Source organism: Lentinula edodes, assembly GCF_021015755.1.
Source record: "Lentinula edodes strain Le(Bin) 0899 ss11 chromosome Unknown C8R40scaffold_7, whole genome shotgun sequence".
Taxonomy (NCBI): domain Eukaryota; kingdom Fungi; phylum Basidiomycota; class Agaricomycetes; order Agaricales; family Omphalotaceae; genus Lentinula; species Lentinula edodes.
The window spans coordinates 606,508-630,656 of NW_025764313.1; the positions used below are offsets into that span (position 1 = coordinate 606,508).

Sequence of the window (24,149 nt, forward strand, 5' to 3'; positions counted from 1 at the left end):
CTGCCCGGAGAGAAAACTGATATTATTAATATGACAATCTCGAAGAAATTCCTATGCCATTCCAGAGCCTGACCGGCGAGTCGTTTGTTACGCCACCAAAGTCCAAACGAAGGAGAAGAGAACACGGAGAGCGGTTGGCGATGACGATGGAGCTTGCAGCCTCAGTGACTGGTCCGCGAACGAGACAGACTGTGATACCCTGATTGAAACCTTGAGGAAACATCGACAAATTGTGCCTAATATAATTCTGCCTCTTCGGGCGTAGCAAATTGAGACGAGTAAATCACTAGAGAAGCTGCACGAGAGATATCGATACAATGTGCGAGGTGTATGGTTAACGGCGCGCGCGCTTGCTGAATTCAAGGTCAGGATTGCTGAGGATACAAGAAAGAAATTTTTGGGACTTCAATTCTCGAGCAATTTCAACATACGAAAATGGAAGGCGAGTCTGAAAACCCACGAACCAGAGATGCCGTGGAACCGTCATGTACCATGCCCAAGGTGCCAACAAAGCCTACATTCGATCTTCTGACAGCACGATCTCGTGTATCCTGATCGATTTCCCGTCCACATCATCCTGGTCGCAGACGCAGTCTCTGTCATTCCCATACGGCTCTGGACGACGCCGAGACCTGATTTCACTGAGACGCGACCACCGACACAAGAGTTTACAGGAGCTGGAGTCTTGCGAAGAGGATCTGGAAAAATCCAGATCGGGCCAGCATGCTCGCACATCTGCATTTACCGGAGCTACGAATATACCTAATCAAAAAATAGCGGGAGAATGAGCGTAATGGTAACGGACATAATATTCATGTGCATACCCTTGAGACATAAATGCTCATCTAACGAGACCCAGCTTGAAGAGGTAAACCAGTATATGCAGTACGCAAGCTGCTGGATTTCTCCCGAGCAGCTTATACATTCTACATAGCCTCTGAAACACAGGATGAGAAACCACAACATAAGGAAGACTTGATATATCACCAGTCGCTCCTTTGCAACACCGTCGCAGATAGACCATCCATCGGATACTTGGTATCGCCGCTATCCACGGCGATATGAGCTTCGAGGTCTGGTCCCGACATAAGAAAGAAAGCGGTAGGTATGTGATGCAGTATTGAGACGGGTTCAAGAGCTGAAAGGAGCTTACCTATTGCCTTTAGTTATGAGTGACCGAGGATGTCCGAAGAGATTTCGAAGGAACGAAAAGAGGATGGAAAAAAGATCCGACCAATTGAACGTTGTGGAAGAGTTCGGAGTAATGGGCGTCTATTTGCGTGTACTTTTCTCGATATAACTTGCTTGCCAAGCGTACACCTCAAGCCAACCACTGAAAATTATTTCGAGAAATTAACGGCGGCAGCACTGTATCCGTTCTCGGATTCGAAAGAGGCATAGTAGAGTGTTATTTTCTCTTCCACTGGTGAGTTTTGAAGTGACAACGTAAGGCTAGAGGTGTCTGAGATGTCTGACAAGGCTGCGTCATTCAGATTCTCGGAGACCAGATGATGGATTTTCTTTTAGATATTCCGTCACATCTACGAGGCAAGATAGAATCGCTATGAACGAACTTTCAATCCCTCTCTCTTCCTCCAATCCGTATGCCGACTCTAATCTGTTCCAATTCGAGTTCACATCTTCGCAAATCCCTCGTACGCTCGGAAAAATGGTCCCGGTGAGATTTCGGTTCAACTTATACATTCCCATTCTTAGCCTGAGATGTTATCTAGGGCGGATTCGCACTAAGGTGTGTACATATATGACAACCTAACAAGTTATTAACAAAAATTGGAAATGAAGCACAGTTTGACGGTGTTTGATCCAAGAACCGAACATACCTCTGGATTGTACTATCAGATCTTCGACAGAATTCTTTTTTGATTAAAACCGCTAATCCTGAGTCTCTTATCCGTCTATCTTAGTAATACAAGATAATCAAACCTAAGCTCACAAGAGCTTGAATGTTTCCCTGTGTTCAGGAAGAAGTCCGAAGAAGGTACGTACCAGGCGAAACCCGGTATTTTCAAGCTCATCTCGCTCTCTTTCCGCTGAGACCGCCGCGTCTGGTTCCTTATCTAGAGTGGTGGTTTCGAACCTAAGTTCTTACAGTCGTCAAGTGGCGTTGAATGGACATCGGAAGGAAGTTCGGTGCTGGTAACGACTGGGTGTAGACGATAGACGATGGACGAGGTCGGTCTTGATTGACTCTCGAAGGTAAATACATAGCTGTCCCCGTCGAAATCCACCGAACGCTCGCTTATCCCTGAATCAAAATCACGTTCTGATATCCCGGTGTCTCCAATAAGACAGTCTTACAAGAGACACGGTTCCCTTTACTAAACGCTCAACCTGTGAAGAGAGAGAAGACATCCGCCTCCTTTCGCACTATTCCACCGGGAAACCGTCCCATTGTCAGGAAACGTATCCGTTCAGGAAACTCAAGCTCAGCTTTTGGCAAGGCCGTCGCAGCTACGTCGAGGACTTCACGGGATCCTTCGGTCTCGTCGAAAAGTTCTTCCGGAACTTCCAGCGCAGCTTGCTCGATGGAGCAGGGCCTTGCTTCTGGATCTTTATCTAGAAGCTTCGCAAACCCTGGTGGGAGCTCTCAGTCGGCCAGGGAAAGATTCGCAGGCTCTAGGCAGGTGAGGGTTTGCCCCAGTCCCTTGACGTATTGGTCATTTCACACTATCTTGTCCAGACGTTGCCGAAACACCTCACTCGTCCTGTTGGATTGATTTCCGCTCAGACATGCGGAGCGAAGTCTGTACCGCTCGAGAACACGAGGAGGTGCCTACAAGGAGACGCCAGCTTCATACGTTCTATACGGTTCCAGACTTTAAGTCTTCACACGTTGCTCAGGACGCGCTGTTGACTAGCCTCAAGGGACAAATTAAGCCATGGTTGTGAGAGACTCACCCTTTTCCCCGAATTTTTCCTATCCATTCCACCCCTGGAAACACCCCATTTACTCCTTTAAAAAGTAGCGGAGGTACTTGTTGTACTCCAAAAAATAACGACAGTGTAATCACATATACTAGTAAGGCAAACAATTACATTTTATGCTTAATTATAGTGTGCCCTTCTCGCTGCAGCTCTACCCCTCACACCTGCATTACTCTGAGCCGTCGTTGCATTTCTTCCAGGTGTAGACACATGAAACCCCCCGCTACCTGCCAGCCGAACGCGGCGTCTACGTGCACGTGCACCACCACGAAGGCGTTTAACACCAGTAGCGTTGACCAATTTATCAGAAGCAGACGAGGGTTCTCTTGTATGTTTTGATGCCGAAGTCCCTTCTTTTCCGATATGTTGCTCATCATCACCTTGATCTTCGTCGTCACTTTGATCTTCATCGTCACTTTCTTCTGAGTCCATATCGGACTCCTCATCATCCACTGCCTCCCACGCCCATTGATTGCTTCTGATTAAGGAATTTTGTGAAGGTAGATTAGTGCCGTGCATGTGTGAAGAATTGAAGGACCTGTTATTCAAATATAATCTGTGGTCACTGGTGATTATACTGAAATAAGGGAACTAACCATAAGGCATTTGCTCGAGTAGCGATGTAATATCCCAATTGCAAATTCACAAATCCCCACTCATTCCACTCTTCCACACCTTTCCACCACACCTGTGCACAAAGCCCTCTTGATGCGTCGTTTTCGATGTGCATTGGGGCCTGATATCCCTGGCATTTGAAAAGATTTGCGCCACTTGCACCAAGCCTGTCGCATGTAGTAGCTGCATCTTTTAGATACCTGACCAAGTTAGAATCCACTGATCTAGCTGCTTCCAGAAGTGGTAGGGAATCTCTGGCATGGCGGAACATCAGGCGGATAGTGTATTCATCGTCGGCTGACATCCCCTTATAGACTCCATAACTTGTGCCTTTGTCACCTCCCATGGGAACCCTACTTCCAAGTGCAAACATTGACCCTCTACTCCAATATAGCATTTTGTCTGATCTTGCCCTGTTCAGTGCCTTTACACCACAGTCTTCCTCTGTACTGTTTGCCATTTCTTGGAGAATGTCGGCAGGAAATGGGTTGAAGTATACAAACTCAAACTATCATGGCAATTTGTTAACCATGTTAATGTACACAAAATTGATCTCACCATTTTCAAAGTTTTCCTGTCCATAATAGTCCATAATGCGGAAGATGTGTCGACCACAACGTCTGACAATGGTAGGATTAGACTGAATCAAAGTTAAATGAAGGTCGCGCTCAGGATGATAGATTTCGGTAAGTGGTTTGCGTTTCTTTATGCTACCATCAGCATTGCGTATCATTGGTGGCTGGTTTAGCAAAGTTAAGAAGTGATTTTTCAAATTCAAAAGTCTTACTGTTACAGGTTCCACCTGTTCATTTTCTGGTACACAACTGATGCCGGCGCCTTCAAGATCAAAATTAGGAAACTCATGTTTGAGCTCCTCCATAGTCTTGAATATAGTTAAATGGTCTGTAACACATCTTTGATCCTGGGGTTGGTTGTGGCAATGTCGACATAAACCTGGACACCATCCCTGCACATCTTTGCACAACTTCTCATAGTTGTCCTGCCAAATGCTAATTAGTATTGACTAAAACTCTGAATATTAACCGTACCTGTCTAATTTTATGATCCCAAACTTTATTGACTAGTCTCTCTTTATAGTCAAAATATTCCAGCGTACAGGCCGCAATGAGTTTCAGCGGTTCAGGAATTTTTATCCTATCTATATCATTCCTTCCTTGTTTGCTAACCATCCAACGCTGAATGACTTGATAGAGAATGGATGGATTTATTCCTTCAAGCTATAGGTAGAAATTAATGATCAAGGTCTAAGTGAGTTTTGAAGTAAACCCTACATCGACATGTCTCTCATCCGAGTCTAGTCCTGGAGCTATAGAACGGTTCCAGACATGAATGAAATTATCTTGAGACAAAAAAGTGTAGACATGGGAGGGAAAAGCCTGCAATGGAATGACATTTTCCCATGTCATAGCCTGGAAGATCTTCACTGGCTGTTTCTTCCAGTCAAACTTGGTATATTTGACTGTGTCCTGTTTCTGCAATAGACAAATTGTACAAATATAATATTATCACGAATAATTTGAAACTCACTTGTTGTTGATAGTTTCCACTAGTGCTAAAAACACCGCAGAGCTTGGATTCCTAACAAAATTGTAAGCTGTGATAATCTGGTGAAATCACATAATTTACCTTGAATGCTAGGTACCAGTCAATTTCTTCGTAAGTCCCTTTCGATATTCCCTTCATCTCAGCTAGAACACTAAGCCATCTTTCTTTAGCTGTCTCTTCTTCCTGAATAATGTCAGCTCCCTTGTAAAGTTCTATAGTAAGTGTTGAGATCTTGCTGCCGTATTTCCTACATACCTCCGACAGAAAAATAGATGTTAATATTGTCGCCCATTCATTTTGTCTTTCAAGAAAGGTGGATCGTGAATCACGCTTGGTAAGTTTTGAAGGTTTTTTGGCTAGATTTGGCACATTTTCTGCCAGACTTTGTACGTTCTCAGCCGATTTCGCCTGTAAAATGCTTTCCAGGATCTCGGACGATTTGGCTGCAATCTGGCTGGGATCGGTAGAAGGATTGGCATATCTGGTCCGCTACGTGCAATCAATGAGTATGTCTATTTCTGGCTTGAAGACAACTTACCCCAGCCACAATCTGTGTTTGTGCAGATCGGAGATAATCTGTCGCGACGAGGCAGGAAGCGGGAGGCGGGAGGTCCAGATATGCCTAGGAGCGACAGTGGCAGAGCGAAGAGGCACAGAAACAAGCACAGAGCACAGATGAAAGAAATAATGGTCTCGAACAACAGTGGGATAGCGTCAAAGGCCAATCACACCAGCAATCAAAAGGGAATCTAGTTGCCCAATGACCAAGTTAGATAGGTAGTATCTAAAAGGATACAAGTACTTGCCTAGTTGCCCAATGACCAAGAGGTCGAGATGGGGAACTAGGGCCTGTCTACTGTCCTTTATATACTACTCTTGTCTACTGAGTAAGCGATTGTAAATAACGATGCGATATAGAACAAGAGTGAGGAATCAATATATACGAGTAATAATGAGTCGATAATGAACCATAATGAACTAATCGATGAATAAGGATGAGTTGTATGGAAGCGTACGGAAACAAATGGAACTAATGGGATGATCGTGTGATGAAGTACAATAAACATGTGAAAACAGATTGATGGGAACACACCGCGCTGATGGCGCATCAAAGGGCGCATCATGAGACTTCATGACATTACCCCCTTCCTTAAAGTCGATGTCCCAGCGACTAGTTGTTTACCTCGGTGAAGTTGACCATTGGCTGCCATGGTAGTGAGTGAAAGATCGTTGCCGAAATCTTCCTTGGTGCATTTGGATGTGCTGCATAAAATTCGTTAATGGCTTCGTCACTGGATCCTACCACATTTTCCTCATTTTCCCAGGTGTCATGGCCCTCGTCGTAGCCTTTCCACCGGACTAAGTACTGCAGCTTTTTCCACCGTCCATGTATTCTGCTGTCCAGGATCCTGTCCACATCGTAAAATTCTTCACCATCAATGACCTCCGGCTCCGGCGGAGCTGGCAGTATTCCGTTGACTTCGTTTCCTTTCCATGGTGCCAAGCGCTTGACATTAATGTTGTCATGGATCTTCATCCATGTAGGAAGTGCAAGCCGGTAAGTGTGTGCCCCTGTCTTCTCAATAACTTCGAAAGGTCCTAGTCGGCGGCTTCCCAGCTTCTCACTTTTGCATCGAATTTTTAGGTTATTGACTGAGAGCCATACGGGCTGTCCAACTTCAAAGCTAGGTTGGTTAGGGTGTTCCGCGATTGTATCTGCGATCCGTTGTTTGCTCATACGTAGTGCGGCTTCTGCATCTTCCCGAGCATGGCGGAGTGCATTTAGCCGATCTGTGATTGAAGGGTATTCCTTCCAGGATCCTATGGGGATGGAGAATTCTGGGGTATAACTGTAGAGCACTTCAAATGGTGCTTTGTCGTGGGCAAAATGTACTCGAGAGTTAATAACGAATTCGGCAGTAGGAAGAAGACGGTCCCAGTCATCCTGACGTCGGCTAACATACATCCGGATGTATCTTTCGATTTCTTGGTTAGCTCGTTCAGTCTGGCCATTTGTTTCAGGGTGGTATGACGTTGTCAGGGCAGATTCAATACCCAACCGTTTTAGCAAGGCCTTCATGATGTCGGCAGCAAATTGTGGTCCTCGATCAGAGATAAATCGTCTGGGCAGTCCATGAAGTCGGAAGATTTCTTTATAATAGAAGTCGGCAACTCCTTCGGCAGTCAGTTCGGTTGTAGTGGGGAAGCAGTGAATCATTTTGGAGTAATGGTCTGTGAAGGTGATTGCCACATTGTGTCCATCTTGTGTCATCGGTAGTTCTCCAATGAGGTCCACGCCGATGTCCTGCCATGGTCCTCCTGGTACAGGCAGAGGCTCTAGAGATGATTGTGGCTGCGGCCTTACACGTCTTCGTTGACAGTTGTCACATCCTTCCACATACTTATCAACAAATGATCGAACCGTAGGCCACCAAAACTGTCGGCTAACTGACTCTAGGGTGCGGTGCTTTCCTGGGTGACCAGCTGTGAGTGCGTCATGACACTGTGCTACGACATCCCGGCGTAGTTGAGGATCAGGTGGGACATACACCCGGCCTTTGTAATAGACAATTCCTTCCTTCTCTTCCCATTCGGCTAGACCATTCACAAGTTTGTGGGGTCCATGTGTCTTCAATTTACGTAGTCCTTCAAGAACCTCCGATTCTCGCTCGCTTGCCTTCCGAATGCGCTCCTCAAGGGGGTTTTGGAACAAGACGGCTGTAGCAGCTCGGAGGAAGTGTTCTGGCCGTAAAACTATTTGTTGTTGGTTGTCATCAGCATCCATAACCTCGAGTTGAGAGACTCGGGAGAGAGCGTCAGCTTGTGCATTTGCTTTACCAGCCCTATGTGTAAGAGTAAAGTCAAACCGTGAGAGCCACAGGGCCCATCTTGCTTGTCGCCGGCTTAGATCCTGTGCAGTTCGCCAGTATTCCAGGTTTCGATGGTCGGTCACAATTTCAAAGGGGTTTGGGAGTCCTTCTAGGAAGTGTCGCCAGTCTTTCAGGGCTTCGATGATGGCTAACATCTCTCGGTCGTAGATTTCATAGTTCCGCTCTGCAGGGTCCATGGAAGCAGATCGGAATGCCACGGGATGCCAAAGTCCATCTCTTTGCTGTTGTAATAGCGCCCCTCCAGTTGCGAACCCAGAAGCATCCACTTCGATACGTGCCGGTTTGTCGGGATCCCAGAGGACTAGAATGGGTGCTGTGGTAAAAGCTTCTTTTAACGCCTCAAATGCTACCTGCTCATTGGTACCCCAAGACCATCCCACCCCCTTCTTGGTGAGGTCATTCAGTGCTCACGCCTTTTTAGCGAATCCATCAATGAAGCGTCTGTAGAAGTTAGCAAAGCCTAGGAATCCTCGGACATCTCGGAGGCAGGTTGGGGCTGGCCAGTTCTTAACCGCCTCAACTTTGACAGGATCCATACGAACCTCTCCCTCGCTGATGATTAGGCCCAGGTATTCAATAGAGGTTTGTTCAAATTCGCACTTCTCAGGGCGGAGGTAGAGGTCATTCTTGGCTAATCGTTCCAAAACTTCATGAACTATTTTCCGGTGTTCCTGTAGGGATGCGGAAAAGATGAGGATATCATCCAGATACACAGCTACTTTTCCTGCCGCGATAAGATCAGCAAAAATGGAGTTCATAAGGGCCTGGAACGTAGCTGGCGAGTTGGTGAGGCCGAAGAACATGACCAGTGGTTCAAAGAGTCCCCGGTTAGTGGAGAAAGCTGCTTTCCACTCATGGCCTTCCTTGATCCGGACGTTATTGTAACCCCATCGTACGTCAAACTTGGTGAAGTATTTGGCTTGTCGTAGACAATTGATGATGTCAGCGACCAGAGGGAGAGGATAACCCACGCTCGAGTAATTTGTCGGTTGTCTACGTCGATGGCTGCTTCAATCAGTTCCTGAAGGGAGCCAGTGGGGCGGGTTGTGAATACAAGACCATCTTTTACTCGATCTGCAAGGTGATCGTAGAACCGGTCTCGCAAGTCTTTGTCTGAGTAGCCAGTGCGGTCTGCGTACTGTTGGAAGGTAGAGGCATAGGTTCCCACCGTGGTCCTATTCTGGTAGAGCCGTTTAAGGAGCTGCTTGGCATCGGCCGAGGCATCTGTGGTCTCAAAACGTGTTTTGAAAGCTGTAACAAATTCTTCCCATGTATCGTATGGGAAAGGTACTCCTGAGCCAGTTATACTTGATCTATTAATTGTTTCGGAGATAGGAGTGGCCCAGATAGCTGCATCCCCCTCAAGGTATGTAATGGCGGATGTGATTTTCTTTTTACGATCCGTGGAGAGAGCAGGGATAGAGTTGGCCCACAGCTCAAAGGCAGCTAGGAAGCGCCGGGCATCTTCTCCTCGCTTTCCATTGTAGTTCTGTGGCTTGCCAACACTTTTGGTAGTGCTGAGGCCACTTACTAGCTCAGAGACCACGTCTTGGAGCTTAGCCTGGTTTTTTGTAAGCTCTGTAATAGCGTCTCGAACGTCCTGTGCTGAGGACATGTCTTCTTCAGGGATTGATTGTATTTCGATATCGGGGTCGGCTGTGGTCTCAGTGACAGCAGGAGCTAATGGTTCTGCAGATGCTAGCGGAGGTGCAGGAGTGGAAGTAGTAGGAGTACTGATTCGTCCTACCCTGGCAGGTGGTGCTGGTCTGTGGATGGGTTGGTAACGGTCGGTCGGACTTGCGTCAAATGTGTTCTCGTATCGATTAGGGCACGGTTGTCTGGAGCAGGGTTCCCACTCTTCTTCTTCAGCGTCCCAGTAGCAAGTGGTGTTGGTTACAGTATCAAGCGCGTGAAAGTGGTTGGAGCAATCAACGTTGACTCCGAAGGTAGACGTGGTGGGTGCCTTGTAGGATCAGCTCACCAAGCTGATGGTACAAGTAGAAGATCTCGACCTAATGTCGCGACGAGGCAGGAAGCGGGAGGCGGGAGGTCCAGATATGCCTAGGAGCGACAGTGGCAGAGCGAAGAGGCACAGAAACAAGCACAGAGCACAGATGAAAGAAATAATGGTCTCGAACAACAGTGGGATAGCGTCAAAGGCCAATCACACCAGCAATCAAAAGGGAATCTAGTTGCCCAATGACCAAGTTAGATAGGTAGTATCTAAAAGGATACAAGTACTTGCCTAGTTGCCCAATGACCAAGAGGTCGAGATGGGGAACTAGGGCCTGTCTACTGTCCTTTATATACTACTCTTGTCTACTGAGTAAGCGATTGTAAATAACGATGCGATATAGAACAAGAGTGAGGAATCAATATATACGAGTAATAATGAGTCGATAATGAACCATAATGAACTAATCGATGAATAAGGATGAGTTGTATGGAAGCGTACGGAAACAAATGGAACTAATGGGATGAAGTACAATAAACATGTGAAAACAGATTGATGGGAACACACCGCGCTGATGGCGCATCAAAGGGCACATCATGAGACTTCATGACATAATCCAACCACTCTGCTTCAGGCAGTTTGCATCTGCAAAACCTGTATGTTCGCCAGAGCAAGGGTACTGGCTGGAGAGCGCTCTCCAGCACCCAAAGCACCGAGAGCAAAATTTCAACCTTGCTCTGGGTGCTTTGGTTGCTGGGAAGCGCTCTCAGCTGCTTTCAGAGAATTAGCCGAAAAAACAGGTTTTGCAGATGTGACCAGCTTCCAGAAGTGATCCATTGCTTGATCTGAATTTAATTTGGTTTGATGAAGTTTGAGACACTCTCCTATCCATTTATATGTTGTTTCCTGTATATTATCCACTAGGATTTGGAGTTAGTGAATCACTATGCAGTTACTTTAATATCCTGATTATTACCAAAATACTTCTGTTCACATTTTCTTCTCCATATAACCGTTATCAGATGAGCTCGATTTCTGCTGATACGGTTAGCTCTTTGAAACTCATTCCACTCCAGAATACAGTTTTTGATTATAGATTTTAAAGGTGGGGAAGGCTCTTCAACTGCCGGAGGAACTTTCAAGATTTGAGGCATCGATATCAAGGTCGCAGATAAAGATCAAGAACGGTCATATGATTGAAATATAAATATTAGCCTGCCCCGTGACTCCATTAATATTGTGTTGTGTTTGCACCGTGGATTGAGGGCGCTTATTTCCTGACTTTGACGGTAGAAGTGTTTAGCAAGTTGAGTCGGGTGGAGTCCCGTCCTTACTTCAACTGTAAACCCGCTTTAGCGTCTGGCTAATTCGGGTTCAACTTGGTATTCTAATTCTTGTCAATTAGTTATAGCATCTGCTTATCTTCCAGTTTCGTGATGGGTCTACTTATCTTCCGTGCTTCCGTGGTGTGTTACGTGTCTTAATACTTCTCTCCTCTATCTTTACATTTTCCGACAGCCCTTTACTATGAATAAGGTCTTAATTGATGTTTTCAGTGGGATTTTGCCTCTGAATCATTTCCGTATGCCCATCCGTATGCCCAAGCGTACAAGCGGAACTGCTTATGGATGATGAAGAGGACTGGGATGGTGGACATCCACATGTTCAAGGCTTCAAGTGATTATGTAGCCCGGCTCTCCGTGGATCATTCGAAAGTGAAGCCGAAGGAAAAGGTTCGATCCGCCGAAACCGCTGGCAAAAGACACTCTGTGCTCGACGTTAGGGATCGTTGGGTCCCCGGAAACGTACGCCCCAAGGGCCCGACTCCATAGCTGACATAGTACCTTTCATTTTCAGTGTGAAGGTGCGCTCCGACCGAAAATGAGACAAGACGCGGTTTTAATCAGGGTCCCTGCGTAGATACGTCTTGGGACTATCCGCCAACTCCGAACTAAAGCTGGTACTGTCGCTGCCAAACCTATCAATCATGCGCACAACCAAATGGATGTTTGTGGTGATGCCCAACTGACGGCGACTCAGTGCGGGAGGACGACGAGCTCTACCTCGCCCAGGAATAACACCTTTATGAACACTCGGGACGCCGGCACCTTCTCAACCACTATCCGTTTCCCGCCTCTCTTCTCTTCAGACTTGGGTCCGCCTGTGCTGTTATACCCTTCTCCTACTCTCACGGCGCGTATGCATTACGGCGAAGATCTCAGTCTTTCGTATCCTCATTCTTACGACTCCTACGACCCGATTAATATTCTCAAGATAACGATGGTGCTAGCCATTCCGATGATACCTCTAGCGCACTTAGCGTTCCTCAACCGAGGTTGAGATTCCGCTTGATGAGTTATTGAGAGGGATGGATGAGTTATTGGGAGAGATGGATGGGTTTGACGGTATGGGAGGTATGGAGGGCTTGGACGGCGGAGACGACATGGATGGCCTCCTTAATCATTTGCACCTGGTGCGGTAGGTGGAGTGCGGTTCTGGAGACCTTGGTCTCCGGCTTTTTTCGCAACTCTATCCCAGAAGGGGTCAAGTGACACCACGACAAATACCTCGAGTTGTTCAACCAATTTACTCAAACTACGACAACGGCGTCGTCGTCGACTCCCCCGTTGTTCGGTACCACCTCCTTAGTTCCACCGTCCAAAAACCCCAACGCGAACGATTTCGATGGGGAAGATGAAAGCCAAGACGTAGAGATGTTCGATCATTCCTCTTCCGCTTATCACCCCTTGATCTTTGACGACAATCCCAATAACGAACATATCTCTTCGTTTGATTGTGACCTCAACTCTGCTGAACCTATCCAAGTTCCCATCCCAACTGTATCCGGAGACTCGTTGCGTGTGCTGTTTGGGGACTCTCCCAGTGGTCGTTTATCAACTCCATTCGAGGAGGCTCTGAGTTTCAGTGGCCAGCAAGGTCGTTTGAGTCGGCTTAGCAGTCCCACTAGCCGCAGTAGCCATCACACCCATCTTTCCAACCACAAAGATGACGCAGAGTTCAGTGTGGACGTCGATGTTGAATCGGACAACTCAGACTCCAAGTCCAACTCTAGCGAGTCTGTCGAGTTGATGATGTCTTCCCCGACCACGATGACGTTAAGCAGTGCTCAACACAGTACTGAGTTCGTTTATTCCGGTGCTGGCTCCGTAGGGGGAGTGAAAAAGAAACTCTGTGGTATCGAGCTTATTTGGCCCCCAACTAGAGCAAGTCTCTCAGCCAGAGGAGGTCTACAACCACTCGTCCTTCCTCTCCTACTGGAGGGGGAGGAGTTGCTGGTGGTGGTCTTTCTGTCTCTAGTAAACCCAGGGCTTCATCTAGACCACACAACCGGCCTACACCTTGGGCGAACGCACGAGCTATGCCGAGACCTTCTGCCCGTCAGACTGCGAGAGCTGGTGTACGGAATATTCATAATAGCAATAGCACTACTCCCAGATCTAGTGCCGCTGCTTCTTCAAGGCCTGCGCTTACGGTGTGAACGTCTTCGAGTGGAGTGTCGACGAGATCAGGTTTGCCGAGTGCGACTGCACGTCCGAGTTCGCTTGTTCCGTCGATTTGAAGGATCTGGTGGCAAGGATGGAGAAACTGGAGAGGGAAACCCATGAACTGGAGGCGAAGAACAGGGACCTTGAGAACAGGGTGGACAGAATGGCACACGTGGGGAGGCAAGAAGAGGAAGCGCAGGTGGAGAGAATGTCAGAAAGGGCGAGGGAAGTTACTGGCTATGGCGCACACCAAAAGAGGATGGGAGAAGAGGAAACAGTGTACGATAGCCGAAGTGGGAAGGTTCCGCGCGGGAACTACGCGGAATCAGTCCATGATATGGGCGGCAGGGGTAATGGTCACAGGGACTTCCGACAGAACGAATCTCACACTCGCGGGAGTTATCAGCATAATCGAGCTTACGGCATGCCGCCGCCACGTCTCGGCCAGCCAGCACCGACTGCCCCTGCAAAGGATAAGCAGGACCTGAGGTTAGCTATTGGAGTGTTTCGAGGCCAATATGCCACTGCCACTGTGGGTGAACAGATCGCCCTCATTGCGCAAACTGTTCCGAGGAGCTTCATCCCCAGCGATGCCAGGAGAGATGACTACCGATTTGGGTTACTGGTAATGACATTCAGGTCCTACAATGACAGGGATGCTTTTACGCAAGAGTGGAGCGCACACTATAAGAATTCATTGCTGGAGTGGGAAGGATTGAAGCTCCGGGGTATTGGGGAAGATTTCTAGGGAGGGTGGAGGGTTTTCCTTGGGGCAATGAGGTCAAATCTGCACAAACAGGAGGGGGTAGTAAATAACAGCTGGAGTAACACACTGCATGCATATTGAGGCAGGGAAGACCGTGTAATTCATGATACCATGGGAGGGGTTTTTTTCTGCTTTTCCCCTCAATAACCAGGACATGGATGAACATAATCGCCCCCCTGTATTAGATATGTGTGTTCCATTATTGTACAACATTATGTAATATTGTACAGTACATGGTAAACTGGTCGTTCGGGAATCGGACCTCGCCAGTATAATTCATATCCTATCCTATCCTATCCTATCCTCAGATGAACCCAGTGGCCAATTACATCTGTTTGCAGGAACTTGCTTTTTCTTCTTCTTCTTCTCAATCCCTTTAAATTTTGCTTTTTGAAAAGGATTACCCGGTCTCGGTACCTCGAGTGCGGCCGAATCAGACAGGCGTGATTTGGGAGAGGGTATTGTTAATCCCGACGTCGGACTGCGTTCGCCGCCCTTCTGCAATCCAGACCCACTCTCGATAGAGATAACGATAACATCGACTCCATTATTCAGCGTTGCCTTCAATTCTTGTAGGGACGATGAGACTGTAGACGGAGATGCCAGGGTAGCCGGAGTGGCGGAAAGAGTGGATACGCTGGTGTGAAAATGAACATCGAAGTCCAAGCTGTCTTCATCATCTTTTAATCCGAGTTGGAACCGTAATCCAACACGAGACTTGACGCGTGACTCTGGAGAACAGGCGGAGGGGGTTGTGGTACGGGTGAAGTCGCAGAGGACTGAGGGTCCGTATTACGCCGTGTTCGAGCCTTTGGCTGAACGCTAATCATTCTCTGTTTACCTCGAGGAGGAAGTGGATCACTGGAGTAATAAACTCTCTCGGAGAATCGAGTATATCTAAACCACGCTTGTCCTCGACGGAGACAAGATAGAGGGATTGACGGATGGCGGCGTTGCTACCTGCGTCTGGGGGAATGGACGTATGCTTTTGTTGACCAAATTGAACCGCAGGGTGGTCGGGAGTAGAAGTTTCGATCCTTGCTCTGGAACTACGGCTAAGCCCAGAATAAAGGCCAGGCTCAATTTCAGAATTCACTTGATCACCGGCCTCTGGGATCCTCCCCATACCAAGGCTAGGAATCAATTCGGGAGGTTTTGTTCTCGCTAACCACTCCCCAGCGTCAACTCCTCTGTATGATCGCCATGGACGCTGGAATTGCGGTTGGTTATTTCGTGACCAATCCTACGGTCACGTCTTGGCATATTCAGGAAACCATCCAGAGATCCGTTTGACTGAGGTTGAGGTAAAGTATTACCCGTAGCAATGGTCTATGTAGCAGTAAGGAGTCCGGAGTCGAAAAGTCGAGGGAAACGATGACATACCTGACCAGGACGCTGCAGCTGCCACATTTCAGTGACGTCTTTCGCCTGCTGAGGATCGTTCTGCAATAACACCAAAAATTTCTCAGCAGCCCATTTCAGGTCATCACAATGCGTGTCTGGTTCGTCATGACCTCTCTGTCCGATGATGGCCTCTGCTTCTACTCCCGCGCCATCTCCAAGAAAAGGATTACCGACGACCGCAATAGGTGGAGGGGAAGTCAATCCAGGTATGTGCGCATTAGTTTGCGTAGATGTCTGGATGTGAGCGTGAGGAGAGTAAAACTGGTGAATATGTCCGTTTTGATTCCCTGGTGAACTTGGGATCTTGACAAGGTTATTAGAAACCTGAGGACCTCCGAATCTCGTACTAGGACCTGAGGCTGAAACAGCCGACGGACGCGAAAACAATTCATGTTGCCCAACACTATCTGGGATAAGATGATTGTCGCGAGCTTCATACAGATTTTGAGCATGGTACGCGTCGTGATGAGTATGTGAAACATGTCCATGATACCGACTCGTACTGGAATTAGCGAGCACAGTGGAAGGACGAGGTTTCGCAGGACGATCCCGTTTAAGAAGTTTGACTCCATCGTCGAAAACCTTTCGTTTCCCGAGCGCCTTCTCCGATAAACCAGGGGGATTCAGCAATCTTGGATCAGGTTGAATTGTGAATTTCTGAGCCTTTATGAATGACACTCGACGAATTTACGAGGTTCTGGTTGAGAATAGCTTTTTCTCAAGGACTGAGCCAAAAACGATGAGGAGATCCATGACTGGGTCGAGATTGATTAGGAGAAAGAGGTTGGCACCGAAACTGACGGTAAAACGCAGACGACGTGGAGAGGGATTCGTAAGAGCTTCCAGAGGTCAGCATATTGAGCTACAGCATTTGCAGTGGTGGAGCTAGAAGGTTTTTTCCGGAACTTGATATCTTTTAGAAAAGATGACTTTGGGGGTCCTGCGAAAACTGATGAGAGCGCTCTCCGGGGAATTCCAGGTGGTTGAGTTGTTGGTTTCGGGTTTGGGCTTGTAAGAGGCATGGCAATCTTCCCAGTGTCGACGGAAGGATATGACGACGACGCTTGCACTTTATGAACCTCTGACAGGTCCAGATACGGAAGATCATCTTCATCGTCTGTCTCATCTCCAGGAAACTCTGCGTCCGAGTTCTGAACAATCCAATACCCTGCCACAGTTTCAGGAGCCAGAATTGAGGCAAACATACGCTCTACCCACCCTGAATTTCTTGTTGAGAAGGATAACATCCTAACCTTCCGCTTTCAATTCATTGATCCAGCACTACACCTATTCAATTCAGGGGGTAGGCCGTGCTTCGTCCCAAGATTTTGGATTTCGCCTTGTCGATGGTTCTTCACTCCGATTTGTCGCGTATTAGAATTCTTGACCAGCAACATCCGATGGTCACGCTTTTTCTGTTTAGAGGAGGAATTGGGTATGGTGGACTCGTGCGCATTCTTCAACCAGCAAGAGCCGCACGTAACCATCACCGTCCTCGCGCGTCTTGTCAGTCGGCATTATACCACCTGGGATATAGGAAATCTCCGTCGTCGTCGAGTTTTGACTGACCACTATGGAGACAGAACTGTTGCCAGACGAATCACAATGGCGCCGCGACGGTAGATGGGTTCAACTTGGCCTTTTTGCGAGGCAGGTGAACACCGTCAAATGGAGTCTGGACTTTGTTTCTGTTTACGACGAACGACAGGTCGAGGTTTGTCTATGAATGCCCCAAAGTAGTTATCCTCTGCGTTATGTATCATGGAAGCGTTCAAAGCATCCTGAAGGTTTGTGTACTGCATTATGGTATTGTTTTGATGATGATGATGGAAGCGCAGAAATAGAGGGAGCAGAAACGTTCGGTCTAGGAGGTGCTTTCTTGTGATGCGACCCGAATGGTGGAAGCGACGGGGAATCCTGGATGGAGAGCTGAACTTAGTAATCTTTTCCAGGACTTTCGGATGTGGTTTTAAATAATGGGCATGAGTAGTGTCTCTAGGAAGAGAGGCTTGGATATGGAAGAGAAAGATGTGAGTGTGCCGGTACCATGACCATGGTAGGATTCGGGTCAAACTTTTCGCTTGGTTCTTGTTGATGGTAGTTTTCTGACTGCTGTCGCAGGGGCGAGAGCGTGCTAGTTGATGATTTGGGGGATCCCTTGGGGAGAAAAGAGAAGCACCATCCAATGAAGATGACGGCGAAAGGGGAGAGATGGACTCCCGACGAGGAGAAGTTAAGAGACTACTGTTGATGCATTCAGACATATTCTAGCCTAGATGTAGGATGAATGATTCAATGGACAATAAAGCAATAAAGGTCATGACAGTAGTAAAACTCACTACAGCCGTCTCGGTATCGGCGTCTACACCTTCGGCGTCTTTAAACCGCACCGAAATTCTAAAACAAATGAGATTAGCTACTCAGACACTCACAGTGAAATATGGAAGTCATACCGGAATATTTGCACATTTTTCTAACGCTGAAAACGACTCAGACGACTATACATCCTGATGAATTGGAAACTGCTTCAAAGCGGCGACCTCTAAAGACGTGCATTCGGAAGTAGATTCATTCTGGGACTCTCGTGGAAGACATTTTGGATGTCGAATTTGGTTGAAATAAGCCCTCCACGCAAGACTTTTCTAATCTAAACGGTTTTAAATGTTCGACGGACCTTCGAAACGCGCGGCAAGAAGCGAGAGAGATCGAGGCTGGGAGCTGGGGGTGAATGCGCCAGATGATTGTTCGAATGCTTCCTCCGTCACCTCATATAGCGGCTCGTCTTTCGTCTTCAAGCTTCGATCTAGTTTATCCAAGTCGGTAAAATCCACATTAAGGTGACTGTTAATGAAGGACGCGACCACCCTGCCAGTTTGAGTGGGCCAGAAATCCTTGAAAGTACCCTTGCACTTCGTAAAATCCTCCTTGTGATTCGGGTAATCACGCTTGATATTCTGCCAATGTCGGCCTGCTTGCTCAGATAGCCCTAACAGGCCCTAACGTGGAATTTCCCATTTAACCGGCGTTACAGCGTAGCATACGATTGGGGTAGTCGAACACTCGAATGAAATTCAATCTGCTTGTCTAGTAACCGTCTGAACACTCCCATTGTCTTCTCGGGCTCATCCCAATGCATCTGATATATAGTATGATATATCAGCGTAAGCCTTACATGGAAAAGATTCTCAAGCATCACTCACGAAATGGTTCACGCCATTTATAATCAAAATTCGTATGAACTTTCCCTTCTCTCCCCCTCCAGCCTTCATATCATCGTCCTCGATCTCCCAAAAGGTCGGCCAGACGAACAAGTAAGATTTATCCCCGATAACTGCCCAGACCGTCGCCATATTCTACAGTGCAGATTAATCCGTAGTTTCTTATCAAAGCACGCCTTCAAGTAAGTCTTTCGGAGTTGATGTTGGAGGACCTTTGTAAAGTACAAATCGATGCTGGATTATGGCGTGAGAATGACGTTCTCGTCATGTTCCGCTGCGAGGAAAGTGTTCGGGAAAGTGTTCGGGAAAGCCAAAGTTCTTGTCTGTAGTCGTAATAGCCTGTGATTAGATGGCTGAAGAGCGGTGCGCGAGCTGAGTAAGGAATGTTGGGATCGCGGAACGCAAGCCACGTTTCTGGGGGAATGGAAAGACCGAAACCCGTGAGCGCGGGCTCTGCATGTACCATGGTTTTGTCAAAACAAGTAAACAATTTTAGAGCGAATTTGTGGCTCACCTAACATAATATGGGCACGTAAATACTGTCCAACCCGATCTCGCATCCCGTTAGAGACCAAGAGGAGTCTACGTTCGCGATTGCCGAAAGGGAAAATGTGACCCCAAAAGACCAGCCAACGATAGCTAGTCCACTTTTCCGGGTCTTCTCATCACCATCCACCTTCTGACTGTTGTTTTGAATGGGAGGAATTCCTGAACATTGATTAAAGCGTCGATGAACTGTAAAATCTCCACGTCTCGGAGCTCTAGGATTTTTGTCTTGGCCTCGTCGGTAGCAGAAGCTTGAGGGCCATCGTCTTCGGTGAAAATAATTTCTCATCCTGAGTGAACGGGGCTGAGCCAGAGAAACCTCGTCGGCCTGGCGCCATGTTGTATTGTGTGTTCAGGGGTGAGAGACGTTTGAATATAGTATTAGCTAGAGAAAAAGTGAGAAAAGACCCTGCTATTGATATCTATTGAAGAAATCACCCACCGTTGCTGAAAGAATTACCATGGATGAGTATAACAGTTTTGTAGCTCAATACAGAGGAGCTAGGAGAGCCGCTATCTAAATATGACAGAACGACAGACGTTGAATCACCTAGGCTCTGCGTGGTTATTCTTCCATCCTAGTCCTCCAATTCTACATCTACCAAACCAGTTCGAATAAGCGTATTCAAGACCTTATATGTACACCCATATAAATCAACACTGGATGTGCATGTGTTACATGCGTACAAAAGACGTTGAGGAACTCGAGGAACGCCCGTTGGCATAGCTTTGGCAAAGCTCTCGAGGTATGGATACAACATCAATTGTCGGCCGGGTTGAATGGGTGGACAGTGTAGTTCGAGGTAGTTTGGAAGAATGTCAGCCCAAGTGGCAGTCCGAGGGTGGTCGTTGTAGAGCTGATGCCCTACGAAGACTGTGCCAGTGGTAGAAGGAGTTGAGGTTGGGATCGCAGTGGCGTTCCCCTGGCGCGAAGCGAGTGTATCGTATAGGGACAGGTTTGGACTGAACGAAGTTCAGGAATAATTGGCTCTTATGTCGTCTAAGCGTTTGTTCGTGAGCGAATGTATACAGCGCGGGAAGTAGAAGATACCGTCAGACCTGGTAAGTATGATCAGCGAGTGTACTGATGGGCGTGATGATTGAAGCAGCGTACCAGCCTCAGTCAATGTAGCGAAGGAAGAAAATGGTGATTTGTTGGGGAAGAACGTACAAAGTTTTGGGTAAAGACAAAGATTGTGATGGGAGAACGATTTTGGCGGAGTCGTAACAGATGATTGAGTAGATAAACAGGACCAGGAGGCTCGAGCTTGTTAGTGTTCAGATCCGGTTGTATTAGGTCTTTGCGATTTGGTTGTTTTTGAGGCAGACCTCTGCCACCGTCTACTCTTCGTGCCCATATAGAGCGACCGCCAGACAATCCAGCTGATAGCGTAGCTCTCCAATGACATTTTGTTGTCCTTTTTCAACCACTGGCTTCGTATGTTGTTGCGGTTCGACGGTTCACCGAATTTCGATGGGGAAGGAGGTTTGACCAGGGAGGACTAGGAGGGAAGACTGCGACGATAACAGCGAAGCAAGAGGGTCGAGGAGAAAGTCGAGATTGACCATACTGATCTCAACGCGACAGCTGCTCCTTCGACCCTCCGAAGCGCATTATCAAAATACCCCGCTTTCATGACGAGACATCACCGTTCGCGGCGTGCGAGTCGCTACTGACCACCCCTCCGTTCGACCTTGCGATCTCCTTCTGGCTCTTCTACCACGTTGGCACCCAGCCAGCAGCCCCATGTCAACACTATTGTTGAGTTCAACTTGATTTCACCACTTGAGGGCGAATATGATCTGAAGTGAGAAGAACTTCACAACTTTTTAAGAGTGAATCTATAAGATTGTGCACACACCTATATCCGACCGATTCGGAGCACTGATCCACATTTACCATTCGAGGCTGGGTGCACACCAATTTGAATGATTGCGAAAGGCCAACGCAGCCCGGATTTGTGCAGAAGAGCGTATCATGTATGAGTGTAAGTAAGTTCAGCATCGGACGCAGTGGAGGGCCCAGTAATTGACTGAGAGTATGCAACCGCGTTATCTCGCACTGCTCATGCTTCATAACGGGGAAGGTGAGAGAGGAAGAAGAATAAAATCGAGGCACTCTACGTCGCACTGCTCGTGCTCGATAGTAAGGAGTGACACTGAGTCGGGATTGAGATATATTAATAATCAACATAAGCGCGCCCGCAGAAATCTTCTCACGCTATCAAGCGCTGATCGTTTCTGCACCCAAGGGTTTTCTTCTTGCATGGTGTGTTGGTCTTAATTGCACTTCGCAGGATTTGGATCCTCATTCACCGATTGGTTGACCAATGATTTGTTTGTGAGTCTAATGTACATGCCTACCTCGTTCATGTTTTCACCATGTTCTTCACCGACTAGATCCTTCTGAGCCCTACATCCAATGTCGTTCTGTCATATTTAGATAGTGGCTCTCCCAGCTCCTCTGTATTGAGCTACAAAACTGTTATACTCATCCATGGTAATTCTTTCAGCAACGGTGGGTGATTTCTTCAATAGATATCAATAGCAGGGTCTTTTCTCACTTTTTCTCTAGCTAATACTATATTCAAACGTCTCTCGCCTCTGAACACACAATACAACATGGCGCCAGGCCGACGAGGTTTCTCTGGCTCAACCCCGTTCACTCAGGATGGGGTTTCCAATTCTTCAACCCATAGATTTTACTTGAGCAACGCTACAGTCGTGCCGTGGCTTGGTGGGCGTTTGGGGTCCTAACTTATGAGATGTTACTGGGACAGTTGCCTTCCCGTGGTGACAATGAGGATGAAATCTTCGATGCTATACTTTACTATCTTTTCCCAAAATCGTTCCTACAAACTCTTCCAGCATAGATCCTCATCTGATTATTCTATTGCTTTGTTCCACATTCATTCATTCAAATGTGTTACATCCCACCAACTGATTATCCTATTGCTGGTGTATATATAGAAATTGGCTGAGCCAGTTGTATGAGAAATGAAAGGAAACGAAGCAGTATGTATGTACGTGATGATAAGATGATGATTGCGAGCGAAGCGAAGCAATACGGGTGAAAAATTTCGTCAATTCTATATTCGCAAATCCCACGAGGTCACAGCCACCGCCGTTTTTGGTAATCCCCTGTAAATCACTCGTCATCGAATTCAGTCGCGACTGTCTATCGTCCATTACCTTGTACATTCTTACTTGCTCAGTATATCATCCTTGTGTAATCATTACAGTGTCTTGATAATTGTTTTACGGAGGTGCGCCAACACCGACACCCCTCAAAACTAGAATTTCGAAGCGAGCACCACATGTGAGACGTACTTGGAACGGAGGGGGCCCGAAGGCCCCCTCCGAGCCGGACGAAGGAGGCTCACATGCGAATGCATGTTAAGATAGTGCGAGCAGGGTGACTGAAGGTATTTTCAATAACGAGTCTACGGGTTGTTTTGGTATATAATTGCCAGCGTCCAATGCGTCAACATCCGTATCTAAATACAGCACCCAAAAAATCCCAGCTTCGTTTGTTCAGAAGCGTTGTACCACCCACCATACTCCGATAACAACCACTCTAGATACAGTATCTTTCGTCAATTGAGCTGAATAGTCCAAGTTCAAGCACCAGAATATCTTTCGGTACAGGATTAATCGTATTATTCGATCTCTCACTGGGTGGGAGAAGCAGGTATTCTAAAGCCAATAGTTGGAAGGAGGTATGTGCGTGAAATATCTGAAGAAGTGCCAGCGTTGTTCGAAGCTGCATTTCCTCGCGTCCGAATTCCATCGAGAGCAGCTCCGCGTCCGCTCGGTCAACTTCAGCATCTGTTGGTGGACTTTGAGGGACATTTGAATTCCTGGCCGCTGTTCCCGAAGTCCGAGCACGACCCCGACCGCACCCAAGGAACAGCCCACTGGTTTTCCACATCAGCTTGTTCGTTGGTAAACTGGCTGGCAGTCTACCTTCCATCCCTGTGCCCAAACCCCGAGTTTGAGCTCTCTCGTAGCGATTGTGCTCAAGGTGAGATCATCGTCGCCCTCTCCCCAGTTCCCCCAGTTCTCGGCACCGTTCGACGTCAAATAAGATTGCATGGTACTACCTCTCCAAGAGTCTATCCAAAGACCGGTGCAGACGAGACGCACATCTTCGTACACACGCCATACATCGGTCCAAGCGGTGACAAGCCCGAGTTTCTGGTCGGAAATGTCACTGAAACCAGGAGTACAGCATGAGAAATTGGACGAATGACTGTTTGAAGAGTCGAGCCGAAGAATGCGGTGTAATTTTCCACTGTGATCCAGGAGGTCGATATAGGTAAATCAAGCCTCCGGGAAGTGATATAGACTTACCAATTTCACATCAGTCCAAGCGAAGCGGATGGTGGAAAGGCGATGAGTCGGGCCTCTTGAAGTCGAAAGAATGGGTTGGGACGAATAGAAGGCAGGTCATGCTGCCTTATTGGGTGTTGAGGTCTATGAGGTGATCATAGCCCGACAGTCGTTCGAGGAATAACGTGTCCGTAGTGCAAGCAATCCACCCTCCCCAAAATTTGCTTACTGTTTGCAACTGGTCAATCCCGAATTCCCTCCTTGCTCTTCCCAGGCAAACGGTTAGAGGTAGAATCTTGTTTCTCGTAACCAAAGTCTGCCGCGACGTGACAAAGTATACAAGCTGCTTCCGCCAGAGGAAGTGTATATATATGAGAGTTCTCTTCCTGCCGATGACATGTTTGT

At 47.4% G+C, this 24,149-nt stretch overlaps 4 protein-coding genes across 4 annotated transcripts; 1 reads left to right on the forward strand and 3 right to left on the reverse strand.

Annotated features, from left to right (window-relative positions):
- Positions 1-2,275: 2,275 nt before the first annotated feature.
- C8R40DRAFT_1222175 (uncharacterized protein) lies at positions 2,276-4,441 on the reverse strand (the record flags this gene model as incomplete). The annotated part of the gene is made up of 8 exons (XM_046233277.1): positions 2,276-2,595; positions 2,772-2,794; positions 2,920-3,037; positions 3,111-3,484; positions 3,543-4,069; positions 4,120-4,181; positions 4,276-4,300; positions 4,349-4,441. The coding sequence occupies 8 exons, from the start codon at positions 4,439-4,441 to the stop codon at positions 2,348-2,350; spliced, it is 1,470 nt and encodes a 489-aa protein (XP_046089370.1). The 3' UTR covers positions 2,276-2,347.
- Positions 4,442-11,633: 7,192 nt separating this feature from the next.
- On the forward strand, positions 11,634-14,226 carry C8R40DRAFT_1167698 (uncharacterized protein; the record flags this gene model as incomplete). The annotated part of the gene is made up of 7 exons (XM_046231063.1): positions 11,634-11,705; positions 11,756-11,836; positions 11,893-12,255; positions 12,293-12,445; positions 12,546-13,139; positions 13,196-13,390; positions 13,453-14,226. 7 exons carry the CDS (start codon positions 11,634-11,636, stop codon positions 14,224-14,226), a joined length of 2,232 nt encoding a protein of 743 aa, XP_046089371.1.
- Positions 14,227-15,070: 844 nt separating this feature from the next.
- C8R40DRAFT_1067310 (uncharacterized protein) lies at positions 15,071-21,680 on the reverse strand (the record flags this gene model as incomplete). Its single annotated transcript, XM_046225890.1, is given in 24 exon segments — positions 15,071-15,487; positions 15,628-16,311; positions 16,515-16,875; positions 16,936-17,063; positions 17,128-17,233; positions 17,253-17,368; positions 17,695-17,889; positions 17,988-18,045; positions 18,081-18,121; positions 18,153-18,190; positions 18,323-18,644; positions 18,707-18,784; positions 18,849-18,979; positions 19,092-19,319; positions 19,407-19,574; positions 19,732-19,797; positions 19,855-19,925; positions 19,963-20,010; positions 20,100-20,375; positions 20,742-20,914; positions 20,984-21,042; positions 21,091-21,215; positions 21,275-21,483; positions 21,633-21,680. The coding sequence occupies 24 exon segments, from the start codon at positions 21,678-21,680 to the stop codon at positions 15,071-15,073; spliced, it is 4,146 nt and encodes a 1,381-aa protein (XP_046089372.1).
- A 1,181-nt stretch (positions 21,681-22,861) lies between these two features.
- Positions 22,862-23,528, reverse strand: C8R40DRAFT_1092040 (uncharacterized protein). The gene has a single exon (XM_046227532.1). It carries the CDS (start codon positions 23,383-23,385, stop codon positions 22,990-22,992), a length of 396 nt encoding a protein of 131 aa, XP_046089373.1. The 5' UTR covers positions 23,386-23,528; the 3' UTR covers positions 22,862-22,989.
- Positions 23,529-24,149: the final 621 nt, after the last annotated feature.

Excerpts from the sequence above, each read along its gene's own strand:
- C8R40DRAFT_1092040 (XM_046227532.1), bottom strand. The coding sequence starts at position 23,385 with ATGGAAGGTAGACTGCCAGCCAGTTTACCAACGAACAAGCTGATGTGG.